Genomic DNA, 27,937 nt, shown 5'->3' with positions numbered 1-27,937 from the left:
AATGAGTGTGAATCAAATGCCTTTAAACTCCTAGAGGTTTTATTCTCTGTGCTTTGTTGATCCTCTGAATAGATTCAGCCTTATGTGCTTGGACAGCATTTTATGTACTTGTCCTCTATCCCAAGTGAATTATAAGCACTTTGAGGGTGGGACCAGGTACAGGAATCCCATACAACGTTCAGAATGGTGCTGGGCACGTGGCAAATACCCAATAAGTGAATTTTGATTTAACAAACTCTAATCAACCTTGGACCAGTTTGTTAATGATTATGAAATTCTAATGAGATGTAAAAAAGGGAGTTGACCAGCCATAAATAAATGGCTTAATACATTATGGTATATTCCATTAGTGGGTCATTACATGGAAATTAAAATCATGTTTTTAAAGAATAGTTAACAGAGGTGGCTCATGAGACGATATTATATGAAAGGGGCAGGATATATCACTGTCTATTCTGTATCTTTTCAACATTGTAATGTATATGAGCCAAGAATAAAACTGGAAAGATAAGTATCAGAGTATTAGCAATGCTTATATTGGGGTAGTGGAATTACTTTTCTTCTTGTTCCTGTGTGTTCAAATGATCTACAATGAGCATGTGTTACTTAATCAGAAACAAACAAACAAACAAACAAACGAAAAACCCTGGTAATTGTTTCTACGGAGAATGGAAAGGCATCCCATTATAAAATGAATTTCTCAAGGATGCTGCCAATCCTGATTTAGGGACATTGATATTGTTGACCTTGTTCCCCTGCGGCCCACCCCACGTAGTATCAGTGCAAGTTGTGTCTTCCTATTGCATTAAATGCTCACCTCAAGGTTAAAAAGAAATGGAGAGAGAAAAAATTTCCTGCAGGGACTGGGCCACTTATTTCTAAATCCCTTGTCAGATGCCCTTGAGATTTCAAGGTCTTAAAGGGGGCCTCCCCACTTTGTTCCATTACCAGGTCAGTGGCAATTCTTGATCTCTGGAAGTCTCCTCGACAACCCCTGAAAATACACAGCAAATGGTAGAAAGGTGGATGCCAGGACCCCTCTCCCAGGCCAGAGAACACCTCCAAACACCCAACATGCAGACCGTGTACATGACAGTAAGTCTAATAAAGTGGTTCAGAGAGTCAAGGTGACATGATGTTGTCACTTGTGACCTGCATGACTTTGGGGAAGCTGTTTAACTGCTCTGAGTACCAGCTGCCAAATGGAGGAGGATAACTTTACCTTGCCCACGGGAACAGTGCAAAGATTCAATGCGATCGTGCTTGCCACGTTCCTAACCTAATCCACAGAGGCTGACCCACTACCACTAAACCAGTGTGGCTTGCTGAAAGGAGTACTGACTTTGGCCCTGCAAGCCCACTTTAGTACTTACCAGCTATGTGACAAACGGGCTCACCTAACCTGCTTGAACATTAGTCTGCACATCTGTAAAATAGAGCCAGTGATGTTGACTTCCGAACATGGTTTTAAGGAGTAGAGAGCATGGGTGTAATAGATACAGGAGCCTGTGGAAGCCAGCCAGGTGGAGTGGGTGAGATGGGTCAAGTGTGCCACGGTGGAGAGCATCCAAGCAGGGTAGCCATGCCTTGACACCAGCCAACTGTCACCATCCAGGGATTCAGAAATGGGAATCTTTGTTAATATTTTTTGCATTGTTGTTCGATACGATTTGTTAGGAGCAGCACGAAATTTTAATTCTAAAATCAGTTTTGAAGTGTTGGCAAATAATTAGACATTTCTTCAGGCAACACTGTGTAGGTCACCAGTGGTTGACTAGATTCCCACTTGTTTATTCCTACCCTTTGCCACGGGACTTTGCAGGAGGGAGTGTATATTTCCCCACCCCCACCGATGTGAGGCTTATCCTTGCGACTTGCTTCGGCCAGCAGATGCAGGGTGAGCAGGCGTATGTGTGATTTGGCCTAACTTCTTTTCACTTTTTCCAGAGTCTGCCAAGAGAGGAGCATGCCCCTCTGTCCCAGAAAGAGATCTGAGGGACAGACCTGATGCGGAGTTGCCCCAGGTAATCGACAGCCCCTTTTTTCTTTTTTCCTTTTGTTTTTACCTGAAGAACACTCCTTCAATAATCTTGTGCCCCCAAATCCTGATCCCAGGCTCTGCTTCTGGGAATCCCAACCTAAGACACGTGGTCTCCCATAACTTCTCTTTTTCAAATTCGCCTTTCCAGAATTTGCCAAGATGATAAATTAAAATCACCTGGCACTTAATACACATCCAACAAATGCTGACTTCTTCTCTCATCTTCCTCACTGGTGGAAAACAAAGTGGAAAAACACGAGGAAATTTCTTTTAAGAAACACGTCCTCAGGTGACTTTTCTGTAGTCTCATGTAGCAACTTTTTGGAAAAATGGGCAAGCAAGACATTGCTCTCTAAAAATGGAGATAGCAATGCCAACTTTGTGAAGCTTTGGGGATTAGCTGAAATAGTACCTGTGGACCTTAAGTAGGGCTGTTTGGTGCAGAATCAACACTTGTGGGGAAGCCACCGCTCCTCCACTTGCCAAGCTGCAACACAGGCCAGTTCTTGCTTTCTCATTGTTGTGTCCACGGCAAGCATGTGCCCAACACACGGCAGACTCTCACACATCTGCCCAACTGAACCACAGTGAGCAGGGAAAGGAATCAGACTTTACGAAGGATGGCATGGCTGTCACAATTCCACTCCATTTGGACTCTGGGCAATAAATCCAAGCTCAGTACTTCTCATGATCGTGGGCAGATTTCTCCCCCCGCCGCCCCCCCCAACCCCTCGCCAGACGCTCACAAACAGCCAGACTCAGTTGCTTTGGTCGTTAACACAGTTTATTATTGGCACACTTATCAGTAAAGCATACATAAAATACAGCTGTTTTATAACACACGGAGCCACTGTGTCTTTACATGTGTGGAAGAACATATTAATATGCAAATGGAAAAATTAGTTCTCTTATAAAGTTTCACATAAATACACTGGAATTGCCCCCAAAGAAGAATCCCCATAAAAGAACCAGGTGAGGGCTTTACAAAATATTATACAAGAAATATACCATGAAAAGAAACAACAGTCAACTCAGATACAATAAAAAACACAAAAAAGTTTCAGATTTATTAAACTGCCCACAAAATTAATGGATTACATGGCTTGAAAAGATTTGGATCAACAGCAATTTTACAAACGAGTAGGTTCTCGAGGGGCCAGGTGTCTGTCTTTACATAAAAATCTGCCTCGGTGTCTTCGATGACAAAAAGACATTTCTTGTTTCAGCCCTTGGGCTCAATTGAACCAGCTGGGGTTGGAGAACCGACTGACATTAGCTCACCCAATAATTACCCTGCAAGGCCCTCTTAGCTGTTACCCAATGAAAGAAAAGGTGAAGGAAAAAAATAATAATAAGGATACATTTAAATTACTGTCCAAAGGCTGATTTTTTTTCTTTTCTTTTTTTACTGAAACAAGAAACTCTCAGATGCAAGTCAAAAAGCAGAAAATATTTTACAATATTAAAAAGTCATCTGTAGTTAGGGTCGGCATATAACGAGACCCTGAGCACTGAGGGCGTATTGACAATATGGCCTTCGTCGGGGTGGGGTTGGGGGTGGGGTGTAATTAACAAACACGTGGTTAACACCGAGCCCGGAGAAGCGCGAGCTTTCGCTCTTTTCATTAAGATCAGTGCCACTCTCTGTGTTACCTGTGAAGGCCTCCAGGGAAGGGTCAGGGAAGTTTATTGGAACGATCCTCTCAATTCAAAAAAGAAAAAAAAGAAAGAACAAAGAAACCCAAACTCAGATCATTGTGGTTTAGAAACAGGTATTTGCGTGGAAGAGTTTTTTATTTCTCCTCCTTCCTCTCCTGCAAGCAAGGATCTGCAAGCTGAGCGTGCCCCCACGACCTACTGACGGCGGGTGCGGGTGCGGGTGCGGGTGCGGGTGCGGGTCAGTGTCACTGGGGAGCCTGGGGCGGGGCGTTTTCTGATTTGGTCTCTTGAGCGGCGGGGGGTTTACTGCTCCACGGGCTGCTGTTCCCCAGAGCCGGGGGGCTGTTGAAGTCTTCCTCGTCGTCCACGCCGTTGGCCGCGTCATATTGCGTGTTTTCTAATCTAGTGATTAGCCTTTCGTCCTCGTCCCCAAACTCACCTCCCATCAAGGTTGGTTCGCCTACCACCATCACATCCTGTGAACAGCAGCTGACATTATTACAGGGAAACCTTGGGACAGAGAAGCTCAGCTTAAAACACTAGCGGGAGGAGCTGGGGGGTCTAGGACAGACACGCTCGTGTACTGTGCACCGGGGGTCAAGTCTCAAAGTCGGGGGGCGGGGGCGAGACGCATATTGGATTTCTACAGGAAATAAACATTGCCTCCTGACGTGGAACAACCACGCGAGTTTATGTCCTTAGTGCGCAGCCTGACACCGGAGAACGAGCAATGCTAGCAATCTGCAGAAATAAAAAAATGGATTTTTCAAGATTAAAAAAATCCACGCTTTTAACTTGCCGACGTTGGGGACTTTTAGAGAGAGGGCTGTGGAACCTTCTGCTGGGTGCCCTCCACTGCCTCCAAAAATCCGCCACTTTTTATGTTAGGGCCTCTGCATGGCTTCAGACTAGCAGCCAACAGGGGGAGGGTGCAATTCTGCAGTATTCACGCAACTCATTCCAAATGGCGTTCTCTCTGTCCCAAGGACGGTATACATTTTAATTGAAGGCAGAATCTCTCTTTTTTCCACTCAGCCAGGCCCTTTTATGCAGCCAATATCCTTGACATTCTGCTACTTAATTATGGTAATTAATTTAGGTAAAGTTTTCGATAAAAACAATGTTCACACTGATTTGACAATTTGCATAGCTAATTAAGTCATTAGCAAAAACCTGCTGATTGCCAACAAGCCCTGAATTTACCATCTGTTATTTCATGGTGCCTGTCACCTATCCCCACACAGGCAACCCTGCCACCAATCTGGGCAGTCAAGAGAACCAGTCTGTCCAGCTGGTGCCATAAAAGGAAGAAGAAGAGCACTAATTATAATTGCATTGATGAAGCTGGCAGTCATCAGAAATGGAAGCGTGCAAGAAGAATCCATCTAATCACTCCTTTAAGCACAGATTGTCCTTCCATGCAAACAAGGAAGCCGCCAGTACTGTAGCCGGGAGCATCGTGGAGGCCACAGCTGGAGAGGCCCGGGGCCCCGGGGGCAGAAGGGGGCATACACGGGGCACGGCTCCGGCCTCTTTGTTCAGAGGGGGCTGTGTGGGGTTGGTGGGTGACCTGGGCATGGGACAGGACACCTGTCAGGTGATACTGGGTGATACTTGCTGGGCAGGCTGTGAGCAATAATCTATCAAAAGTGCGGTGACTCCAGGCGAGTGCCCAAGGCCATCAGCTTCCGCCTCTACCACAACAAGCCGGGCTGAGCCCGATGCTTTTGGAGACGTAAGGGTGTGTTTCCTGATGCGGAGGCTAATTCGATGAAATGCCTTGGTAACCGGGCGAAAATTTTGTCTTCACTGGGGCAAGAGAGGCTCTCCTGGGACGGTATAGGAGAATACTGCCTTTGGTCAGGAGGCGGTCCATTGGGCCCTCCCGTTTCTTTCTAGAATTATGAAGGTGCCAATTGAACAAAACCCTTACTTGTCGCCTGGTTGATTTTGCAGTGGAAAACCTTGTTTGTTTGTTTGTTTGTTTGATTGACTGATTTGATTGGTTCCCCTAGAATTATGGGGAGATAATCAATAGATTTCCAAACTGTGTCTTCTGACTAATCGGTCTTGTGATTTGCTAAACATGATTTTAAAGAGATATGTCCCAGATTAAGTAAATGCCTCAAATATGCACTGGGTAAACTCAGCAAATATAGGTACTGGCAGGACAATTGGAAGCGTGCTTCGAAGAACGTACTGACTATGCCACGAAGAGCCAGACACGACATTGACACGGGGGGAGACTCATGAGGGCTCAAGGTGAGGTACAACACAGACAGAGACTCCGATTGGCAAGAATGCCGACAGGACTGGAGATGGAATGTGGCCTCCAGAGAGGAGGGGACATTATCGGGTTAGCCATATGACCTGTTGGGGGTGTTCTGGACAAAAAAGTGCCACTTGGTTACAGGCAGTTAGGAGACAGTGCTTATGATCAGGAACAAGGGTGGGGGGGGGGAAGAATGGGGCAAGATTGGGCAGAGGATGACACGGGTTCATCTCATTTCATGACTTACGTGCAGCACACGTTGAAAGGGTCGGAAAACACATGCATAAGGTGTCACAGGGCAGGGGAAGGGTGTGGGAAGTGACCACGTGGGTCCGCATTAGTACTGTGAGTCCAAGGTCATCGAGAGAGGCTGGGGCAGTGTGAGGAGGTAAGCGTAATTTGGAAACAGAGGAGAAAAATCAGAAGGCAGCTTAAGCGTGACATTAGAAAAAGTTCTCGACACTCCAGGTGCCTTCATTGCATCAGAAAATAACAGTTATTCAAGAAAAGTACTGTGAAAATAGTGATTTGAGTCACTTCAAATGGGACTGATATAGGCTTGTCATGTTTGGAACAGGCATGGATAGTTGTAAGCATCCTAAATTTCAGAGTGATGCCACATTTGCCTTCCTGATTGTACGAGAAAATCCTTAGCCAGATACATAATCCTGTGTGTACCTGTGCGGATGAGTGACAGATGGCAAGCTATGACAGATGTGTGCCGTGGGCTTCTCATGTGCATAGATACCTGAGGCCGCTTAGGCCGCTATGCACGGGGCTCTACCTGCTTCTTCTAAACCTACAGACTCAAAGAGTGGTTCTCTGCTCGGGCAGTCTCACTTGGTTAGCCTCACACAAAACGAACGGAGACATAGTGCACGTTCTGGGCTGCCTCTACCTAGCGGATGTTGGCCCCGTTTTCCCCACCCCCCCATCTTTAAAAATCCCCCCAACGTTCAACATGAGTAGTGAGAGTTGCATTATCCTTCCCGTCTCTGCTATCTCGTGTGTCCCACAGGAGGCAGGGCTGGTCTGTCTGAGGGTAACCCCGGATGCCCTTCGCTCCCCCTGAGGCAGACCTCTGCTCCTCGCCGGAGGCCTGGAGGCGCCACGCCCATTGTCACATCTTCTCACTAATCCCCCGTGCAAGGACCACCAACCTCTGAGGAGGACTGGAAGTGACTCCTTTCAGGGCCCCTCAATGCTTCTCCTTAAATTGGCCAGAAGGGGTCACTGCTGTTGAATGACACAGGTCTCCATCCCTCCCAGGGTTGAGGCTGCAGTTCGGGATCGCTCCTAGCCCCTGCTCATGGAGTGAGAAGCAGAATCCAAGGATTAAACCCTAGTCCTCGCCGGACACGCACGTTTGCTGCCGCGGCAGCCAGGCGGACCACAGCTGTGGTCACGGTGGCACAGAGAACCTGGCCGTGCCTTCGAACGAGGCAGCCCTTGTGCCTGCAGATCGCGTTCTAGTTCAACAGTCAAATCGTGTCGGTAATTCAGTACACAGGGTTAAAAGAGGGGGTCGCTACAAGCCAGACGATGCCTATCGCGGAAGGTCCATTCAGCAAGAGTGCACCCTGAAATGTGCACATTTTCCTAACGTGGCGGTGGCTTTTTCCTGCCCCCCCCCCCCCTTGGCCATCTGTAAGCTTGACTTCATTGAAACATCTTGAATTGCATGGTGCGGGGGTGGTGCTGGCGTTCTGCTCTCGCTTTCTAATGGTGCCTTGTTCTCTCGAAGTCCAAGGGGTCTCACTTCATTAAAAGCCCTCTCGACACAGGGATCCTCCACTAAGATGTAGTTGTTGGCTTGGAGGATAGGAGCATAAGGGAGCGGAACAGACTATGTGCCCTTTAAGATAAAATTGAAATGTTTCCGACGAGGCTAGGGATGTCGAAATCTGTGACACACATACTGCTATTCTACACCTGAGGCAGACATCACCAATGGATGGCCCACCAAACCCAAGGCCTCAGAATCCTGCTCAGTGCCGTACCCTGCTGGCTGACACCGGGAGACTGAGCTGGCAGGAGAGGCTGAGCTCTTCAGTGACCGACAGGGCCTGGGTTTTTGTTGTGGTTGTTTAATCTCGGTATTGCTGATATCTGGTACGGTGTGGGGCACATAGTAGGAGCTCAAAACAGCTGTTGAACTGAACTGAATTCTTGCAGTCACTGTGCCTTTAAGGAGCAATGCCACAGTTCCAGAATTCTCTGGAATGCACTTCCATTTGCTAGAGGAAACTAACAAATGTTAGTTTCTAAAACTCCAGGAGTAGATGAATAATAGGCTACTTGTGTGCACTTTGGGGTTGATTTATTTATACCAGGCCATTTTCTCTGTGTATTTTCCAATTTAACCAGAAGTGGGCCTAACTTATTGGTACCTTAATAAAAAGACTCTGTTTTTTTTTTTTTTTCTTTGATTTTTTTTTTTTTCTGACTCTTTAGCCAGTTCAGAAAACAGAGGTGAGTCTGGCATTATTTAAAAACTATAATTCCTAGCGGTCTTAAAATTAAAATGGTACCTTCCCCACAGGCTGGCCACTCTCTCCATGACCCTTTCTTTCTAGTGCAGTGATGATGAAAACCATACCCTCTGTCTATGGAAGACAGGAGAAGAGTCTCAGTGGCCCAGGTGATTCTCAGGTACTGATGGGGTTGCTTCTAGCCAAAGAAAACCGACCGATGGAAAGTGGGTAAAAGTGGGTTGGGGCCAGATTTGAAAGACACATTTAGAAGTAAGTGGAGAATCCCCATGAAAGAAGAATCCACTCTCACATGGGGAGAGATATGAGGACAACAGACCAAGACAGGGAAGAAGGTGTGAAAGAGAAAAGGTAAAATTGTACTGGTTGAGGGAAGTAATAAGAAATAGAACACATTTCCGAAGACATGGTATCCAAGGGATAGCCATGAAGCACCACGGAAGTATCAGGGTTCAAACGACAGTCAAACGCCTGGAGACAGGGTGATGTGACAAGGGCAGCAGAGAAGGACACCCACAAGTAATCGTGGAGGGGACGAGGGACGAGAAATGTTCAGAGGAGCATGAGAATTTAAAAGCGATAAATGATCTAACACTGGGCTGAGGAATCTGGAGTCAGGAAGGAAGTAGGCAGACAGGACAGAACTTGAAAAAAAAAAATGGAGATGAAGAAAGTGCCCACGCGGGCAACGCGCTATTTGGGGACACCCGTCAGCTGTCAGCCTCGGAGTTCAGAGAAGCCCCCTTCTAAGCGGCCCATTTCCTTTGTCAAGACCCAGAAATGAAAGAAAGGGTCAAGAGGTCAGGAGAGTTGAGACCAAACCAAGGGCTGACCCTCCCCCTGAGCTAATGAAATGGGTCAAGTGGCATCCACTGAGCTGCGATTTTAGTGGCCGAGAGTTAATTACCTGAGTCTCAAAATAAGAAGGGCACCCATGTTGGGAAGGCCCAGTCAAATTACAACATGGAGCCTGAACGCCGGAAGCTAGTTTCCAGTGGAGCACAGGGGTCCCCGGGGATCGTGCCGAGGGCCCCTTCTCTGCCACCAGGCATGGCGCTAAGTGATATTTTAATTAAGCCTCACGTGACACATCTCCTGTCTGTGCCTCTGACGGCTCTGTAATTCAGGTCCCTGTGCAGCGCAGACGCTTAATATTCCTTCCTAATTCCCAGTTTGCAGGGGAAGGTTTCCACGGTGGAGCTCCTCCCGCCCACCCTCCCCCTGCCCTTGCCTGGCCCTCCCCCGCCCCCAACCCAGAAGGCAGGAGCGGCTAACGGGGACTTTCCCTGGGCCCCCAGCAGGCGGAGGACAGGCGGAGGCGGGATTTCGGGCCTAAGAGGAAAGCGAGACTTACAGGTACCTGACTGGACAGACTCAGGTTAGCGGCTGGCGTCTTCTTCTTGCTGCCGGTGCTGTTGGCGGTGTTCCCGGCGCTGCTGTTGGACGTGCTGCTGGTGGAGTTTTTTCTTTTCCTCCGCTTCGTTGTCGGCTGCCGTGTGGGTTCTGCTGCAATACGGACGATGGATGGAGGGTCAGATCTGGGGCAGCCGTCACCCTACCGTCCCCCCAAGGAAGCTGTGCTTGTAAATGACAAAGAGCACACTCTACATTGTTGCCGTTTCTTTTAGCTTCACGCTAAGTGAAGGGAGGAAGCCGTGGCTTTATCCTTTTAGCACCAAATGGGTGCAGCTCTTTTCTTTGGTCTCTAGATCAAACGATTTGTGCTTCACTGTTCTCTCTACCGTTAGACACGTGCCTGCAGTCTAGTAAATGTATTTTAGGGGCGAGCCGCAAATACCACTGTTAAGAGTCGCGTGAAACATATTATCACCATCACAGAATTTGAGAAAACCCTTTTCTCTGGACTGTTGGCTCTTTAGGGGGAAAGGAGGGCTCTGCGTTCCCCCGGGGGGCCTCCGAGGAATGAGAGAAAGGGTTAAAACGAGTTAAGGTGGTAGACCAGCATCTCCCAGTCGGCACCTGGTTGCAGGCCAGCGCAGACCTTGAGATGCTCAAGTACAGAAAAGAGGAAGCATGAGTCCTATCAGCTGAGTGTCACACGTAGGGTCCCTAGCTCAGTACAGTTCTCAGGTCGCATGGTTTGGACCCCGGTGTTTAAAGAATGCTGCTCATTTCAAAGTGGCTGGGGGGAGAAGGTCGAAGTGTGCTAGGGCCAGCATCTGCACGAAGGGGAACTAGATCTTTGCATCAAAGTCCCGCTTAGAAACAGAGGAAAATATTGCGGACCGACAGCTGAACAACGTCTTAGTGGAAGCAGAGGGACGTGTGCTGATGTGGGGCCGCAGGAAGGTTATTTGTTTACCTGTTAGGTAGTGTGAGAAGTACGCAATGTTTTCATGTTCGTAATGGTTTCATCTGCTTCATGTGTTTTATGTCATGACTATTGTATGTTCCTGGCAACTCTGTTAATTCGGTTCTATTCTGACCTTTGTTTTGTAAATGAGAAATCTGCGGAAACTTTTTCCAGGCATTTACTAAGTTGGAAATGTCATGTAAAAGCATCCTTTTTGCTAACGCTCTTTTGAACCAGCGCTGATGGAGAGAAGGTGAGCCAGGGACCCAGCGAGAGAGCCTTGTAGCATTTTCTTAAAACATTTATGCGCTTCTGGGGCGCCTGGGTGGCTCGGTCGGTTAAGCGTCCGACTTTGGCTCAGGTCACGATCTCACGGTCCGTGAGTTCGAGCCCCACATCGGGCTCTGTGCTGACCGCTCAGAGCCTGGAGCCTGTTTCAGATTCTGTGTCTCCCTCTCTCTCTCTGCCCCTCCCCTGTTCATGCTCTGTCTCTCTCTGTCTCAAAAATAAATAAACGTTAAAAAAAAAAATTAAAAAAAAACATTTATGCGCTTCTGATGGTCAGTGGGGAGGATTTCCTTTAAGGCTCATTTCAAAGGCCACTTAGTCCACCAAATTACCCCTAACATTTGAGGAAGAGGATTGTGTTCCTATTTATATACCAATTTTTCTTTTGTAAATATTTTGTCTCTTATGTGCAAAGATTTTCTTTTTTCTTTTTTTCTTTTTTTGTAAACATTATTAATTTTGAGAGAGAGCACAAGTGAGTGTATGTGTGCAAGCAGGGGAGGGGCAGAGGGGGGGTTGGAGAGAGAGAATCCCAAGCAGAATCTGCACTGTCAGCACAGAGCCTGACACGGGGCTCGATCTCATGAACTGTGAGATTATGACTTGAGCCAAAATCCGGAGGGAGTCGCGTGCTTAACCTACTGAGCCCCCCACGTGCCCCAAAGATCTTCATCAAAGGTCCTAACGTGTCTACCTGTAGAGAGTTATGGGTGCTGCTCCTAAAAGTTGTGGAAACAGGAAATAGAATTTTTCCAGCTCATGATGCTGGGAAAGAGCTGAGTGACCCAGTCAAAGTCAATCAGATACTTAGTTCCCCTGACAAATAGCTTCTTCCATTACCTCAAGAATTAAAACTGACTACTTTTTTTTTTTTTTTTTTTTTTTTTTTTTTTTTTTTGGTATCTGTATTCCTTCATGAAATTTGGGGGAAATGTACCGCAACTGTGTGCTCTGGATTATTCCCATTGGCAGCAGGTAGCTGAGGTAAGAGAGTCATGAGCTCTGGAGACATAAAAACCTATTGTGACACAGGCCTCCTTCATTGATGAGCTATGAGACTGACCTTGGCAAATTACTACTTTAAATTTCAGGCCCTCCGGGCACCTGGGTGGCTCAGTCTGTTGAGCCACGGACTTCTGCTCAGGTCATGATCTCACTACTCTTGGGATCTCACTGCTCATGGGCTGACAGCTCAGAGCCTGGAGCCTGCTTCACATTCTGTGTCTCCCTCTCTCTCTGCCCCTCCCCCCTCGTGCTCTGTCTGTCTGTCTGTCTCTCTCTCTCTCAAAAATAAACATTAAAAAAAATAAATTTCAGGCCCTGTATATTTAAATAGGAAATAATAAGTACCTCATAAGGTTCTAATGAGGATTCAGCAAAAGAATGGAAGGTCCGTGAGGGCTGGGATTTCTGTTTCATTCAGGGCTGTACCTCTAGTGACTAGAACAGTGCCTGGCACCTAGGAGGGGCTCAATAAATAACTATTGAATGAATGTTTTAATTAATAAATAATATATAAATTATATATGCATATGTTGGAAAATACAGCTTCTCAAAGCATTTATTGAGTGAACTATTTTTTCTCATAAAGCCCTATTGATATTGCAAGAGAATATAATTTAAGCACATTTAATGTGTTTGAAAAATACTGCTCTAAATGTCTAAAATTCCTCTAAGAGGGGGATGTAACTATTCTATGTAAAATAATGCCCATTTTCTCAGATGTCTAAATATGTACTTGGCTAAGTCTATCTTCATTTTATATAAAATGCCTCGCCAATTACCAGTGGAAGGTGACCATTATATTTTGTGATTCAGAAAGCTATGTGCTTCGTGTTAATAATTACTCTTTATAAAAATAATTTTTAGCGAATGGATACGTTTTGCTTTTATGATCAATGAGGCTCGACACACGCCTGGGAGTAAAAATGTATTAGATAGAATGACAATTAATGATAACTGGAAGCAGTAATTTCAGAACCTCAGCAGGAGACTATAGTATCTAAACTGCCTTCTAAGGAAGTGAGGAAAATGGAATCTTTTATGTATTCTCTTCATGATCAGAGTACCCTTTGATATTAGATCTATCTTTAAAAATGAAACAATTTATTTATTTTTTTTTCTTTCCTTTTTCCCTTCCATCCTCCCTTCCTCCCTCCTTTCGTTCCTATAATTTCTATGATTCTTAAGCAAACAAACAAACAAACAAAAAACCAAGCAAAATAACAACAGACTGTGAGAAGCCATCAGTCTTGTCCAGTGGAACAAAGACTAGACTGGGAGACAGGAAACCCTGGTTCTGATTTCGGCTTTGCCAGTGACCTTGGTAACATTGAATAAATCAGTTGACTTTTGTGGGTCTCAGGTCCCAAGTGAGATTGCAGATGATTCCTAAGGATGTTTTTATTTTACAAATTAGATGTCCCCCAGTCTAAATATCCATAATGAGCTACTTTTCCTTCTCACATCATTTTATCCCCAAAAGAGGCCTCCCTCAGAAGACGCATTTTTAGAATGGGAGGGAAGAACGAGGTCGTACCTGGTGGTGCTACCATTCGCTGCCACTTCTGAAACAAGCAGGTCTTCAGGCAGTCTCGTGGACTGAGGTTGTAGGTTTTATGTCTCGACATCAGCTCCTGCATTGGCTCCAGTATTACACACAACTGCAAAGAAGTTCAAAGACGTTGGCGTTTCGCTACTTGATAATATTATTTGCAGTAAGTAATGTCAACAGCTGGAAACAATTAGAAAGCTTAAAGGTACTTCTCTTTTTCTCCTGCTTTTGATTTTCTCTGTGCAAGTTTGGAGGAAGAGAAATACTACCAATACCTGATAATGCCCACTTCATTGACTCTTATTTATGCTACCATATTATATCGCTGAATGTGATTTATACCCGCACACACGCACGCGTGTGCATATCCAAGGACACATTCCGTACAAACTCTTGGGTGGATGTGTGTAGCTCTATTCTGAATTCAAATGATCCTTTCTGGTTAAAGAAAAAAAGCTCTCTTCACAGCATGCTCTGATTTCTACCCTGGTTTCTACTGTTGTTCCTGTTTGTATAACCACACACTGTGAGTTACAATGCTAGTTTATGTAGATTACGTGGCAGTGAAAGCCATCTTTTAAACTCTGGAGAACAGAGTGGCAACTGCAAGTACTTTTTTGATCCTCATTCTTATCAAGGCCCGTGATGAACACTATTTTATTTTTATCCACGTGCTCGTTTGTATTTTACACATGATGATAATGTCAGTAACATACGCCCACGTTAGTTCAGCGTGGGGGCTTTTTCTGTGGCGCTGCACACTGTTGCTTTCTTCCCTCCTTTGGTTAGATTTTTCAGATTTACTTCGGTCCAGGACATCTGATGACAAAGATGAATGAATGAAACGAGAACGGAAATCCATTTAGGATTGCCTTGAACTTTTCTGAATTCTTTCTCCCGTTGGAAGCTCACCAGAATACTGCCACATGGAGAGTGCCGTATCGAAGAAGACAAAGACCACAACCTGGAATGATGCATCCAGTACTGTTGCAATTACAACCACACAGATATTGGCAATGCACCCTCCCATGTGGAAAAACACTAGTTCATTATGAAAGGCAGATGTGCAATCTCCTCCTTCCTCGGCCCATCGCTCCGACTACCCCCTTCCCTTCTGTCATTACTCAGCAGACACGTTGGCTTTTATCCACTGGTTTCCCTCTCACCTGGAATTCTCCCCTCCCCTCTTCTTGGCCAATAATGCCCACTCGTCCTTGCGACAAGGTCACTGCTCCTGTTGCACCTTCGCCTTCATCTCTAGGTTTTGCATCTCCCTACGCAGGCTGAATTGGGTGCCTCTCTGTGGTTCTCTCCATGCACCCAGCCCTTTCTGCTTCACGAATGTACTCATCCATGCTTTGCAACTATCTGCTTCTAGTCTTTCTTCCACTTGACCTCGAACTCTTTGAATGCTGAGACTGTGCCTTTTATCTCTGTGTCCCTAGGCTTGGCTCAAGTGAATGGATGCATTTAAGGTGTCTTTAGAAAGACCGGAGGATTTTTCCATGCCAATGTTCCTGAACGTATGGTCTAGGTAACACTTCCATCGGAACCCAATGAGTTGATAATTAAAAATGCAGGCTTCTAGGGGCACCTACGTGGCTTAAGTCAGTTAAATGTCTGACTTAAGCTCAGGTCACGATCTCGAGGTTTGTGGGTTTGAGCCCTGCGTGGGGCTCTGTGCTGACAGCTCAGAGCCTGGAGCCTGCTTCGGATTCTGTGTCTCCCTCCCTCTCTCTTTCTTCCCCTCCCCCATTTGTGCTATGTCTCTCTCTCTCTCTCTCTCAAAAATAAATAAACATTAAAAAAATGCAGATTTCCAGGTTTTTCCCCTTCTGTTTCACTGGGTCTGGAGCTGGGGTCCTGAATCTGCCTTTTGGAAAAGCATGCCCCTGTCATATTCTGATACATACTCCCGAAGTCTGCCGCCCTACATATGTGCTAGGCTTTAGAAAAGATACATATAAACAGCAAGACATGTGCAAATTCCCTGTGGTTTCCAGCTTGAATTCCACTCTCTTCTCACTTAACCCCACTTGCCCATGCTGCTCCTCTCTTCTCAAGCCTAAGCATGATAATCAAGATTACCTTCATCTAGAAAACATTGTCTGCTCTTTTTACCTAACAATGATCGAAACTTGACCCAAACCGCTAACTCCGTTGAAAGGACAGCTGTAATCTCTTTCCCACTGCAGTTTCTCAGGAAGAAGAGAGGAAGACTTCAAAGCCTAAATGACATGTGTCAGCCAAAGAGACAAAGCCACTCAACCCTAGTGGATCAGGCTGTCAAGTAATGAGATCTGGATGCGTGATGGTACATCTTCAATCTTGTCTATCTTCTTGCTTATTTGGAGTCCTCCCTGAAACGTAAAGTGTTAGTGAGGAAGACCCCACGAAAGAGGGGAGATTCCTGTGCAGTGAGCTCCACATTCCCACACCGTGAAGACTCGATGTGGACATTACTCCATTAAGAATTCCTCGCTGGAAATCCAAGTACGTGCAAGCCATAGACGGCCGCAGGTCTCCCCCAGTGGCTGATGCTCAGCAGACCAGAGTAAAGGATTCCATAGTCATCTCTACAAACAGAGATAAGGGCGGATTATCCATCAAAGGAGGACCACTGCAAGATGCAGACAGGGTCGGAAGATGTTTGCATCTATTACTAAGCTAGGTTAGTGAGAAAGGAAAAGCTTTCAGGGAAGTTCTAAGGGCTGGGAAAACATTTTTGTAATTAAAAAAAACCCCACAACGTTAAGTTTTCCGGCCGTTTCCTTTTGGCCCGTTCCCCGTTCTTGAGAAATGGAGAGAGGTCTGGGTATGGATTTTAATTCCGCACTAGGTATGCACCCTTGGGGGAGTCCCTGAAGAGTGCCCGGGCTCCGTCTCACCTGCAAAACAATACCCATCTTGTGTGTTGTGAGAATTTGAGGTAATGTGTCTGACACATCAGAGGTCAACAAACAGTAGATATTACAATTACGTGTTAACAAGTACAGCACAGACAGTCAAACAGATGACATTTCTATTACTTTACATCCACAAGCATTTACTGCGCTTTCTTCTAAGTGTCAGGCACTCTTGCTTTGGCGCTGGGGACACAATGAAGATAATAGGATCTCTGCCCTCAGGGAGTCTTCAGCCCCCTTCGGAATGATTTCAGGGTAGTAAGAAAACTCCTCGAGTTTCCACGTCAAGCATCTCCGGGAATCACATCTCTGTGAAGCAAGTATTTTCGTTACATGACAAGTCAGATGGCCAAAGTGACCTTTGTGGACCCAGAGGGGCCCTGGGCAGGATACATGCTGGCACACAGGAGAGTTGCCTTTATCCTGAGGACCTGCGAGCTCATCTCCTTCTTTTTGTGGTGCCTTCCTTTCCTTTCCTCTCTGGGCTTTGGGGCAGCACTTTTTTTTCAGGTGCTAATCCTCAGGATTGATCCCTCCCCCTTTAATGTAAAAATACTTTCCCATCACGGCAACCCACCCCACAGGAATTCGTATCTCTGAATACTAATCAGGAATCCCCAAGCCATGTTTTTGCCTTCCAGGGGAGGGCTCCCAGGCTGGAGAGGCAGCCTTCCCCTGGATTCCTGTGTGCAAACAAGCGAGCCTGCTGTGGAGGTGCGCTGGCTTTGCTGGGCTGCATGCTGTAGGTGGCGGAACTAACTCAGACAAGAGCCTGCCTTCTCAGGCAGCAAGCCAGTGCCTTCGGGCCACAGCCAAGGCCTGGGGCGTTATGAAACGAGATCAGGAAGACAGCTGGGGGAGTGGTTCCCGCAGCCACTGGCCAGTTCCTTCTGGAGCCAAGATTCCCGCTGTCCCTGGGGTCTTGGACCCCCCTGAGAAGCTGGTGCAGGCTAGGCAGCCTGCCTCTCGAATTTTGTACAAAATATCTGGAGGTTTATGAACCCTCTTATACTCCCAACCATAGACTCTAGGGAAAGAGTTCCCTGTGTGTCATAAGTGTAAACCAGACTACAGTACACGTGCCTTTTGCTCCACCCCACGCACGCACACGCGCGCGCGCGCACACACACACACACACACACACACACAATCAGTCGACTGCATGTTAATGGAGCTAAGCATAGTAACAGAGTCCTTTGATTTAGAGGCACAATTTCATATGCAAACTTGGACCTGCTGCAAAGGTCTTAGTGGTTGGGTCCCTTTACCTGAAGAGGAAGGTCCCAGACAGCATTTGTGCAACTTCTGTAGCACCTTGTGTGCAGGGTTCTCATTTAGTTTGGTTTCCTCCAGTGGTGGTGGGGGGGGGGGGGTACCAGGAGGAATTCTAGAACACTGTGGAAGGGGGCAGGAGTCAGCAAGGCTTGAGATCTCATTTTGAGTACGAAGCCCCTGAACATTCAGCCCCCGCCAGGTCCAGCTAGGATCCCAAAGAAAGCTATCGCCCACCCCAGCAAAGCTGCAAGGACACCTTTTTGCAGATTTAGTGAGAATTTTAAGCTAGGCTTGATCTCCTTATGCTTCTGACTTCATGTTCTGGGATTTTGGCCCCAGCACTGACCCTTGGGTATGGAATAAATGCCTGTAGCTACAACAGTGACTTGCTGGGTGAGTAAAAGGATAGATGGATGGAAGGATGGATAGATGGGTGGATGGATGGATGCGTGGATGGATAATAAACAGCTTGGCCAGATTTATAGCAAGGAGTCATTTGCTAATAGCAGACAAATCAGGCATCGTCCCGGGGGCTTAGAGGTAATGAATTTGTCCATTTGATAAACAACCAATTGCCTCCTCTATACAGAAGGCTTTGCACACATGCACATGCATGTACTCAATTACTACATGTCCAGACCAGGTAGGAAGATCTCAGCTAGTCCTGGGACTTGTCACAGTAACAAAGGGCCGAGCAAATGTAGACAGTATTGTGTTTTGCTTTGTTTTCATCGGACGGTTCTCCCGGAGACATTTGATTCTCCTTGTTCTTCTTGTTCAACTCCCTGCCCCAAGCCAGTCCCAGAAATAGGTGATGCTTGTCAGAGGCGGCTCTGGCGAGGACAAAGCTAATGCCCTGGGGCTGGCAGTTGGCTAACTCCCAAACCTAGGTCCCGTCTACTGCCAACATTCTGATCCACTCTTTTCTGGATGATGGATGACATCCTCTGAGCCTGAGACACCTAGTCTTTGTATATTGGTTTGCCCAAGGTTACTCTTTCAATGCCAGCTCAGGCCTTTCTTCATGTTGTGAAGACCTCCCCTCATTCCCACCTAGAAGACCTAGAAGACCACCTACAAGACCTCCCCTCATTCCCAGTCCTTTTAACCAGAGGTTGGCAAGCTACAGTCTGTAGGCGGAATATGGCCATGCTTACGCAACGTTGGTGGCTGCTTTTGTGAAGTGACACCAGAATTGAATCGTTGTGACAGCATTCGTATAGTCCGCAAACCTGAAAATATTTACTCTCTGGCCTTTCACAGAAAGATTGCTGACCTCTCTTCTAAACAGGTGCTGCTCAAAGTAGGTGGTCTACAAACTCTTTGTTGTGTTTCCGTGACAGGATAAGCAGCTTGAGGCACAGTGTAATTCAGTTCACTGCTTCCTTCACTGAGAAAATCTTATGTCAAAAAAAAAAAAAAAAAAAAAAAAAGTCAGATGAACTAAACGACGTGTTCAACAATGCAGTTGATTTATATTCCAGAGCAAGCTTCCTTGAGTTTACAGTCTGGTCCTGGCCTGAAAACCACATTTGAGTCATACCAATATGACCATTAATGTCCTCCAAGGTCCAGCTCAAAGCCCGCATCTGTCTTTGACCATCCCCGCCCACAAGGGACTTCTGCTTCTATAGCACTTATTACGAATCTAGGACGTCCTCGTGTTTATATTTGCATTGGGAATATTCCTTTCTTGTGGACTTGTTTCATCTGCTTATCTATAGCAAGCCATATTTCACTTTTCTCTCCCTTCTATTTAACACAGTATTAGGCATACTCAAATATTTGCTGAGTCGTAACTTAATAATCACGGTGGAGTATCTAACCTATGCCTGTCCCTGGAGTACGTACCTGACGTATATTAGATCATTAACCCTCACCAGCTACTGGCCCACTTTCACAGGTGAGGAAACTCAGACTCAAAGCCATTAAGTCACCTAGAGCTGATAGTAAAGAGTGTGATTCCTATAACGTACCCAAGGTTTTACAGCTATTCGAAGGGCAGAGAAGAGGTTCGTAGTCAAGTCTGCCTGATTCCAATGATGTGTTCTTAACAACAAACTGTTCTGTTGTCTACCTTTCTAAATATGAGTGGCTTAAATTGCTACTAAGATACCAAGTTCAAAGGCTCTCTCATTGTGAGGTGCCTGGGTGGCTCAGTCAGTTCAGCGGCTGGCTCTTATGTGCAGGTCAGGTCGTGATCTTGCAGTTTGTGAGGTCAAGCTCTGTGATGACAGTGTGGAGCCTGCTTGGTATTTTCTCTCTCTCTTCCTCTCTCTCTGCCCCACTTGTGCATGCTCTCTCTCTCTCTCTCTCTCAAAATAAGTAAATAAACTTAAGAAAAGTCCTTTTCCTTAAAACTTGCGTGCGCGCACGCATACACACACACACACACACACACACACACACACAGGCTCTCATTGCCTTTATATGGCTCCCTGTACACGGTATTGACCTCTATACAGAGAGGTAGGTCATACACAAGGGGTGCAGGCTTTGGAACCAGATTCATGTGGGTTCAAACCCCCAAGTGTGCCGTTTACTACTGTGTTCTTGGCCAAGAATTTAGCCTCTTTGAATCTGTTACCTCATCTGTAAAATGGGGATAATGATACTTATCTTTGACAGTTTGAAATAAGGTATTTAAATATCTAATGCAAAGGCTGGCACAAGGCCAGTACTCAAGGGATGGAAATTGGTATTAGGATAAATACCAGTGGCATCAATGGCTCCTCTGAGCCAGATCAACGTGTGATGTGATTGGTTGGCTACTGGGGAGTAAATCATTTGGTCTCCTTGAGACTTAGGGGGTCACTAGATATAATATTCCAAGGGGTGTTAATTACAATTACATTGCATTTTAGCGGCTGATGTCTCTGATAAAAACCCATTTTTAGAATTCAGTGATAAATACAAAATGTTCGAATCCACAAACCAGAGTTTTTTTTGCCCCTGCTCCTCCTCCTCCTCCAGTAACTTGCTCCTCTGGCTAAATTTGAATTAAAAAGATATCAGAGTGTGGGGGTGATTAAGAAACAAACTCTTATCTAAGGTGAAGGAGTATCTCTTAATTAAGAGACATATCACAGGAAGATATTTTACATTAAAACAATAGAAAGATACAGAGAATCTAAAAGAAAAACAAAACGAAACAAAAAAAACCAAAGCAAAATAAACAGATAATCACACCTAGAAGCAGATAAGAATGAGTAACAGACATCCACATGAGTAAAACCCACTGTGCCTCAGAGGATGAAAAACAAGAGAGAAGGAAATGCTTTCCCTTAGAAGCTAGGCAATTCTAAAACATCAGATTATGATTTGGGTTTATTTCCTGATAGGATTAAAGGTAGATTGGTTGTCAAATTCAAAACATTCTCTCTCTCTCTTTTTTTATCTGAAGATTCAACCAGGGGAGCCTTTGCCTTTTCTCAACTGTTTTGCAAATTGATTGCGGGGAAAGTTATCACATCCAGCCCTGGAGAAGGCAGCCGCTTCTGCTCTGGGAGAGGAGGTGGGTGGTGGCCCGGGGGAGCTGACTTTCCCCAGCAGCAGCTGCCACCTCAGGAGCCATCCTCCTTCCAGAGGAAGCAGGCCAGCCATGCACATCTCAGTATCTATGCCTTGATCTCAATTTTGAGGCCACCAGAGAGGACTCCTGTGTGTGACCGCTGGCTGTTTTTCTCACCACGCCCCCCAGAAAAACGCGGAGCTCGGGAGGCCCCAACAGACTAGCCACACTCAGCGTTTCTGCCGTACCTGTCAGGTCAAGGAACAGAAGGTTCAAGGCCCTGGAAGTACATTCTCTATCCTTCTGATCCTATGGGCTTGATTTTCCCACCATGTCATTTGGTATGGGCACCCCCTTCCATAGTGCCCCTTCCTTCCAGCTCTGTATTGACGAGGACAGACCCCTGCACACTCTTTACCAGCTCTTTTGCCAACAGGCTTCACGTGAGGTTGGGCCGGCTGGAGGCACCAGGGAGAATGGAGGGAAGTAGGTTGGGTTAGTTTCCTAGGGCAGCCGTCACGAAGTGCCACAAACTGGTGGCTTTAGCCAACAGAAATGTATTTTCTGTCAGTTCTGGAGGCTGGGAGTCTGAAACCAAGGTGTTGGAAGGGCCACACTCCCCCCAAAGGCTCTAGGGTAGAATTCTCCCTTGCCTCCCCCAGCTCCTGGTGTTTCCTGTCTTGTAGCTACATCACTCCAGTCTCTGCCTCCGTCCTCACGTGGCCCTTTCCTCTATGTCCCTGTGTCTGCTCCTCTTCTGATGAGGACAGTGGCCATTAGATTTCCCAGTAAGGACACACCATGAGGTTCCAGGTGAACATGAATTTTGGGGAGATACTGTTCGATCTACTACATGGGCAAAGAAAGAAGGAAGGGTATTTCTTGTCTTCTCTGGTTCAGACAGTGTCTCCCACAGCTGTCACTGGAGGTCCTATAGCTTCTATCAGGTGGCAGGCAGTAACACCTCTTGCCTTTGTCCCCTGGAGTGGCAGTTGCTACTCTTGGGGTTGTCTCATCTTCTGGTGGCTTTTCCAGCTCCAACATCTTTGTGCATAATTCACCATATTAAATTTCCTCTATGAAATTACTTGGTAATTACTGGTAGACTCTGATTGACCTTGTGGTTTGTAAGAAATTAGGTAATATATGAAAGATGAAGGACTTTGGGTGTAAGGAGGCATCACATGTAGTGGGGTTAAGCGTGCAAATTCAGCTTGGGTTCAGATTCCAGCTATTTAATAACTGAGTGACCGTGGATGAATTATTCAGTCTCTTGGTGTTTCAGGCTCCCCATCAGGAAAGTTGGGATAACCATAGTACTCAACTAACTGGGTTGTTAGGAAAAACAAGAAAATCCATCCACTTAAAGTACTTACCTGGGTCCTATTCCTAGCATATGGAATGTGCTCTGTGCGTGTTTATTATGATGGGGTATAACCAAGCTGGGGGCCAGGGGCTTTCTGGAAGACATTTTGAAACTTGTCAAGACATACTTGTTAAAAATTTACAGATGTTTCTTGCCCTATGTATATGTGTATGTATGCACCCAGCCTAAACATTAGACTCTGGTGAACCAAGGGACATCTCAAATGTTTAGTCAATTTGCATTTCCTATAAATACCTTGTCCTGACCACTGGGCCATTGCCTCAGATACCCTCTCCAGGTGTTCTGCCAGCATCTCTAAGTTCTACAGCATGGTCCTGGAATGTTTCAAAGGAAAGAGAAAAACTCTGCTTGGAAATACTCTACAATGATTAACAAACATTTAAGGAGTTCTGTCTGTCACTTGTAGGGCTCGGAGTAAATTTCAGGTAAATTTTAAAAATTCTTATTGACCCAATGGTGTGCCTTTGGATGAGTCAGATAGTGAAAATGAATACCAGTGGCTCAGGATTATGAAGGGGCCTCCTGCAGACACTTTATTGTCCATGACTGTATTAGTCAGGGTTCTCTAGAGAAATAGAACCAATAGGAAGTGCATGCTTGTATGTGTGTATTTTAAGGGATTGGCTTTCCCATGATTGTAGGGGGCCAGCAAGTCTGAAATCCAGTTTCCATGGGCTGGAAACTCAGGCAGGAGTCAGTGCTTCAGTCTAGAGGCAGATTTCCCTCTTCTCCAGGAAACCCCAGTTTTGCTTTTAAAACCTTCAACTTCGGGGGCGCCTGGGTGGCTCAGTCGGTTAAGCGGCCGACTTCGGCTCAGGTCATGATCTCGCGGTCCGTGAGTCAAGTCCCACATCAGGTTCTGTGCTGACTGCTCAGAGCCTGGAGCCTGTTTCAGATTCTGTGTCTCCCTCTCTCTGACCCTCCCCCGTTCATGCTCTGTCTCTCTCTGTCTCAAAAATAAATAAACGTTAAAAAAAAAAAATTTAAAACCTTCAACTTTGTCAACAAAGCTCACCCAACAGTAAATCTATTTTACTTCAAGTCAGCTAGTTATAGATGATAAACACACTTACACAATATCTTCATAGCAAAACCAAGATTAGCATTTGATTAAATAACTGGCACTATAGCTGCTATGAACTGAATTTGGCCCCTCAAATTTATATGTTGAAGCCTAACCACCAATATGACTGTATTTGGAGAGAGGGCTTTTAGGGGGCAATTAAGGCTAAATAAGACTGTCATCTGACAGACCGGTGGCCTTGTAAGAAGAGGAAGAGACACCGGAGAGCTCTTTCTCCGTGTGCACATGCTGAGGAAAGACTAAGCAGGAACGCAACAAGAAGGTGGCCATCTGCAAACCAAAAAGAGAGCTCTCACCAGAGTTGAGCCTGTGGTCAGAGTTGACCATGATTTTGGACTTGACGGTCTCCGGAATTATGAGAAAACAGACTTCTCTTGCTTAAGGCACCCAGTCTGTGTTTTTTTTTTTTAATTTTATTTTTTTAATTTACATCCAAATTAGCGTATAGTACAACAATGATTTCAGGAGTAGATTCTTTAATGCCCCTTCCCCATTTAGCCCATCCCCCCTCCCACAATTCACGCACATTGTAATTGTAGTAACTTGGGTAGCAGGGATGTAGTGGTGAACACTGCACAATCCCTCCCTGGAAGCCTCCATCCAGAAGGGAGACAGGTGATAAACGAGACTTCCAGTAACCCTCTGTTTGTCCTCCATATTTAAGAGTCTCTTATGTTTTGTCCCCCTCCCTGTTTTCATATTATTTTTGCTTCCCTTCCCTTGTGTTCATTTGTTTTTGTGTCTTAAAGTCCTCATATGAGTGAAGTCATATGATATTTGTCTTTCTCTGACTGACTCATTTCGCTTAGCATAATACCCTCCGGTTCCATCCACGTAGTTGCAAATGGCAAGATTTCATTGCTTTTGATTGCTGAGTAACACTCCATTGTACATATATACCACATCTTCTTTATCCATTCACCCATCAGTGGACATTTGGACTCTTTCCATACTTTGGCTATTGTTGATAGTGCTGCTATAAACATGGGGGTGCATGTGCCCCTTCGAAAGAGCACACCTATATCCCTTGCATAAACACCTAGTAGTGCGATTGCTGGTCGTAGGGTAGTTCTATTTTTAGGTTTTTGAGGAACCTCCATACTGTTTCCCAGAGCGGCTGCACCAGCTTGCATTCCCATATGGTATTTTTTTAAGGCAGACTGAGCAAACTAAGACAATGGCCTAGCTAAGCTGACACATAAAACTTCCAGTTTCCCACTAGATGGTAAAGAACTGGAAAGCTGGGTTGTGTCCTGTTTCTTCCATTCATTCATTCATTCATGCATGCATTCAATATTATCTCGCACCAAGCAATGGATCTAATGTGTGTGGAATGAATGCATGCTTGAATACATGAATATGACCGGATGGAGAACAAACCCAAAAAAGGTGATTAGACATCCGCAAACAGGTCAGCTCTTCACGCACATTGTAATTGTAGTAACTTGGGTAGCAGGGATGTAGCGGTGAACACAGCACAATCCCTCCCTGGAAGCCTCCATCCAGAAGGGAGACAGGTGATAAACGAGACTTCCAAATGGATTGGCTACTATAAAGGAGAAGGATGAGGGCTGTCAGGAAAAGTTGCCAGGAAGAACTGATATTTAAGTTGAGACCTAAAAACATGACTGAAGCGTCGGCCAGGCGAAAGAAGAGGCAGCCTGGACAAAAGTTGGGTGGACATCTTCAGCAGGGGGAATGCAGATGTGACTGCAAGAGAGGACACGGTGTTGGAGACGGGGAATGACTGGAACGGAATCCTTGGAATGATTGGATTCCACGATGGAATCAGGGAGCCAGCGACAGTGGCCAGGCAGGGGTCAGGTTTGTCAGGGCCTCAGTTTCCGGCCACAGCAGAGCTGAGAGGTGCAGCTGATACAGGCGAGGGCATTCCGCGCATGACGTGGCCCCACCGGTGCCATCAGCGTGGACGCTGCAATATGGTGCATATCAGACTGTTTCTCTTTCACCCACGTTTCCTAAGCATGAGAAAGGCATCACCACTCTTTTGATGTGTTTGGCTACACAAAAGCACCAAATATCTCCGAAGGCAAATATTGGCGGCTCCGAGGCTCCGGCGGTGGAGACCGCCCCCCCCCCCCCCCCCAGGCTGAGTGCCGTTGATCACAGCGCCGGGGACCTTTGCGCTGGTCCGCGCTGGTCCTCACCGGAAATAGGGAGCATTTGTAGCGTGCTGGTTATTTCTCCCAAGGAACTAAGAGGCTGTGCACTTACAACGAGGTAACATTTAAACACTAGCATTTATAAATGGGGCCTAATAATCTTAATACTGCGAGCAGGGGAATCTGGATACGGTCCTTGGGAGCCGTCAGTGACAGTTTCCAAGGAACAGGGCTATCTTGTTCGTGCAGTTATAATCCCTCCTGAACATTAACTGTGTGGTGATGCCTGCCTCCCGCCCTGGTACAAATACCCACAAGACTGTTAAAGACAGCACTGTGCTCTGGGGGGCGGGCCAGCATCCCCATGGCCACCGTTTAGGGCAATGTGGGGATAGGGACTTCTTGGCCCTGAGCACCCAGTGCATGGCTGTGTTTTGAATGCCTGCCTGCCTTCTTGGGAGTTTCTGCCAGGCAACGGCCCTCCAGCTCCGCTCCGACTCAAAGGAAGGAGCAATTGTTCAGCAATGCAGCGTTCAGCCGCTCGGTTGCTCCCGCCGGCCGCGATCACGGTGCACCTGTGGAGCCTATATAAGCAGCCTTGTCCCCACCCAGGAACAGAGGTGAGGTTGGCAAAAAGCAGGGTTCATGCAGACATCGGCGACGCCGTATGAAAATGGAGTTGGCAGAGATTGGGATGCATTCATTCGTTCACTCATTCAACACATATTTATTGAACTTGTACTAGGTGCCCCCTGTTTGGTCCAGATGCTCAGATTGCGGTAAACGGAAATAAAGAAAGTCACTGCTCTTACGTAACAACATCCCAGGGAAGGAGACAGATAAAGAAATAAGCACGTGATATATGTCAGTGACAAATATCAAAGAGCAAAAGCAAGCAGGGAAAGGAGGTAGGACATGTGAGAGTTGGGAGGGTTTAGAATCTGGGTACTCTGGCTAAAGTCACTGCTTGGAGGGGTGGCTCGGCAGAGGTGTCCGGGCCCTAATCCCTGGAGTCTGGGAATATGTTAGGTTACGTGGCAAAGGGAATTAAAGTCGCCCATCAGCTGATCTGGGGAGGGAGCGATTAGTCTGGATTATTCAGGTGGGTCCAATATAATCACAAGAGCATCTAAAAGCAGAAAAGGGGGCACCTGGTGCCTCAGTCAGTGAAGGGTCCGACTCTTAGTTTCAACTCAGGTCTTGATCTCATAGTCATAGGATCGAGCCCCATGTTGGGCTCTGCCCTGACAGTGTGTGGAGCCTGTTTGGCATTCTCTCTCTGCCCCTCCCCTGCTCTTATGCACACATGTTACTTCTCTCTCTCTCTCTCTCTCTCTCTCTCAAAAATAAATAAACTTAAAAAAAAGTGGAAGAGGGGATCAGAAAGGAGAGTCAGCATGAGAAGGACCGAGGTGACCTTGGGGCTTTGAGGACAGAAGGGGGTCAAGAGCCAAGGCGTGTGGGTGGCCTCTAGGAACTGGACAAGGCAAGGAAAGAGATTCTACCCTAGAGCCTCCAGAAAGGGAACACAGGCCTGCCAGCACCTTGAGTGTAACACGGTGAGACCCATGCCAAGATTTCTAATCTACTGTAAGACAATAAATCTATAATTTGTCCCGACAGTAATAGAAAACTGTTACAATCACCCAGAAAGTGACATCAGAGTAAAGATCTCTGGTGAGGTTATCATATTAGGCGAATAAAAATAGAGGGTGCCCTGTTACATTTGAATTTCAGCTAATAAAGAATAATTTATTATAATAATTAAGAAATAGAATAGTAATTTGTTCATTATTTATCTGATGTTTAAATTCACCTGGGAATCCTCTATTTTATCTGGCAATCTTAATCTCAGAGGAAACTAGGAAGAGAGGGTTTTTTGGGGGGAAAAACACTTCAGGCAGAAGGAACAGCATTCTGAGTAGAGGGAACAGAAAGGGCAAAGGCCTGGGAGCTTTGAGAAACATCTAGAAGTATGGCAGCCATGGTGAGAATGAGAACAGGAGAGAAAAGGAGTCCAGAGAGGTTGTG

General features: G+C 46.2%; 1 protein-coding gene across 16 annotated transcripts in view; it reads right to left on the bottom strand.

Annotated features, from left to right (window-relative positions):
* Positions 1 to 2,807: 2,807 nt before the first annotated feature.
* The window catches only part of LDB2 (LIM domain binding 2), a 381,861-nt gene continuing 356,731 nt past the window's right edge, over positions 2,808 to 27,937 (bottom strand). For 3 of the 16 annotated variants that reach the window (XM_045056556.1, XM_003985531.5, XM_019829720.3), the window contains 3 exons: positions 13,606 to 13,729; positions 9,819 to 9,970; positions 2,808 to 4,176 (listed from right to left, as the gene is read on the bottom strand). In XM_045056556.1, the coding sequence (XP_044912491.1) occupies positions 3,946 to 4,176; positions 9,819 to 9,970; positions 13,606 to 13,729 (507 nt within the window). In that variant the 3' untranslated portion in view covers positions 2,808 to 3,945. The other 13 variants (XM_045056558.1, XM_006931221.4, XM_045056559.1 and 10 more) reach the window with 12 other exon arrangements.

This window comes from Felis catus, chromosome B1 (genome assembly GCF_018350175.1).
Source record: "Felis catus isolate Fca126 chromosome B1, F.catus_Fca126_mat1.0, whole genome shotgun sequence".
Taxonomy (NCBI): domain Eukaryota; kingdom Metazoa; phylum Chordata; class Mammalia; order Carnivora; family Felidae; genus Felis; species Felis catus.
The sequence above is the reverse complement of the archived record's forward strand: the minus strand, read 5'-3'. Positions and strand labels throughout refer to the sequence as shown.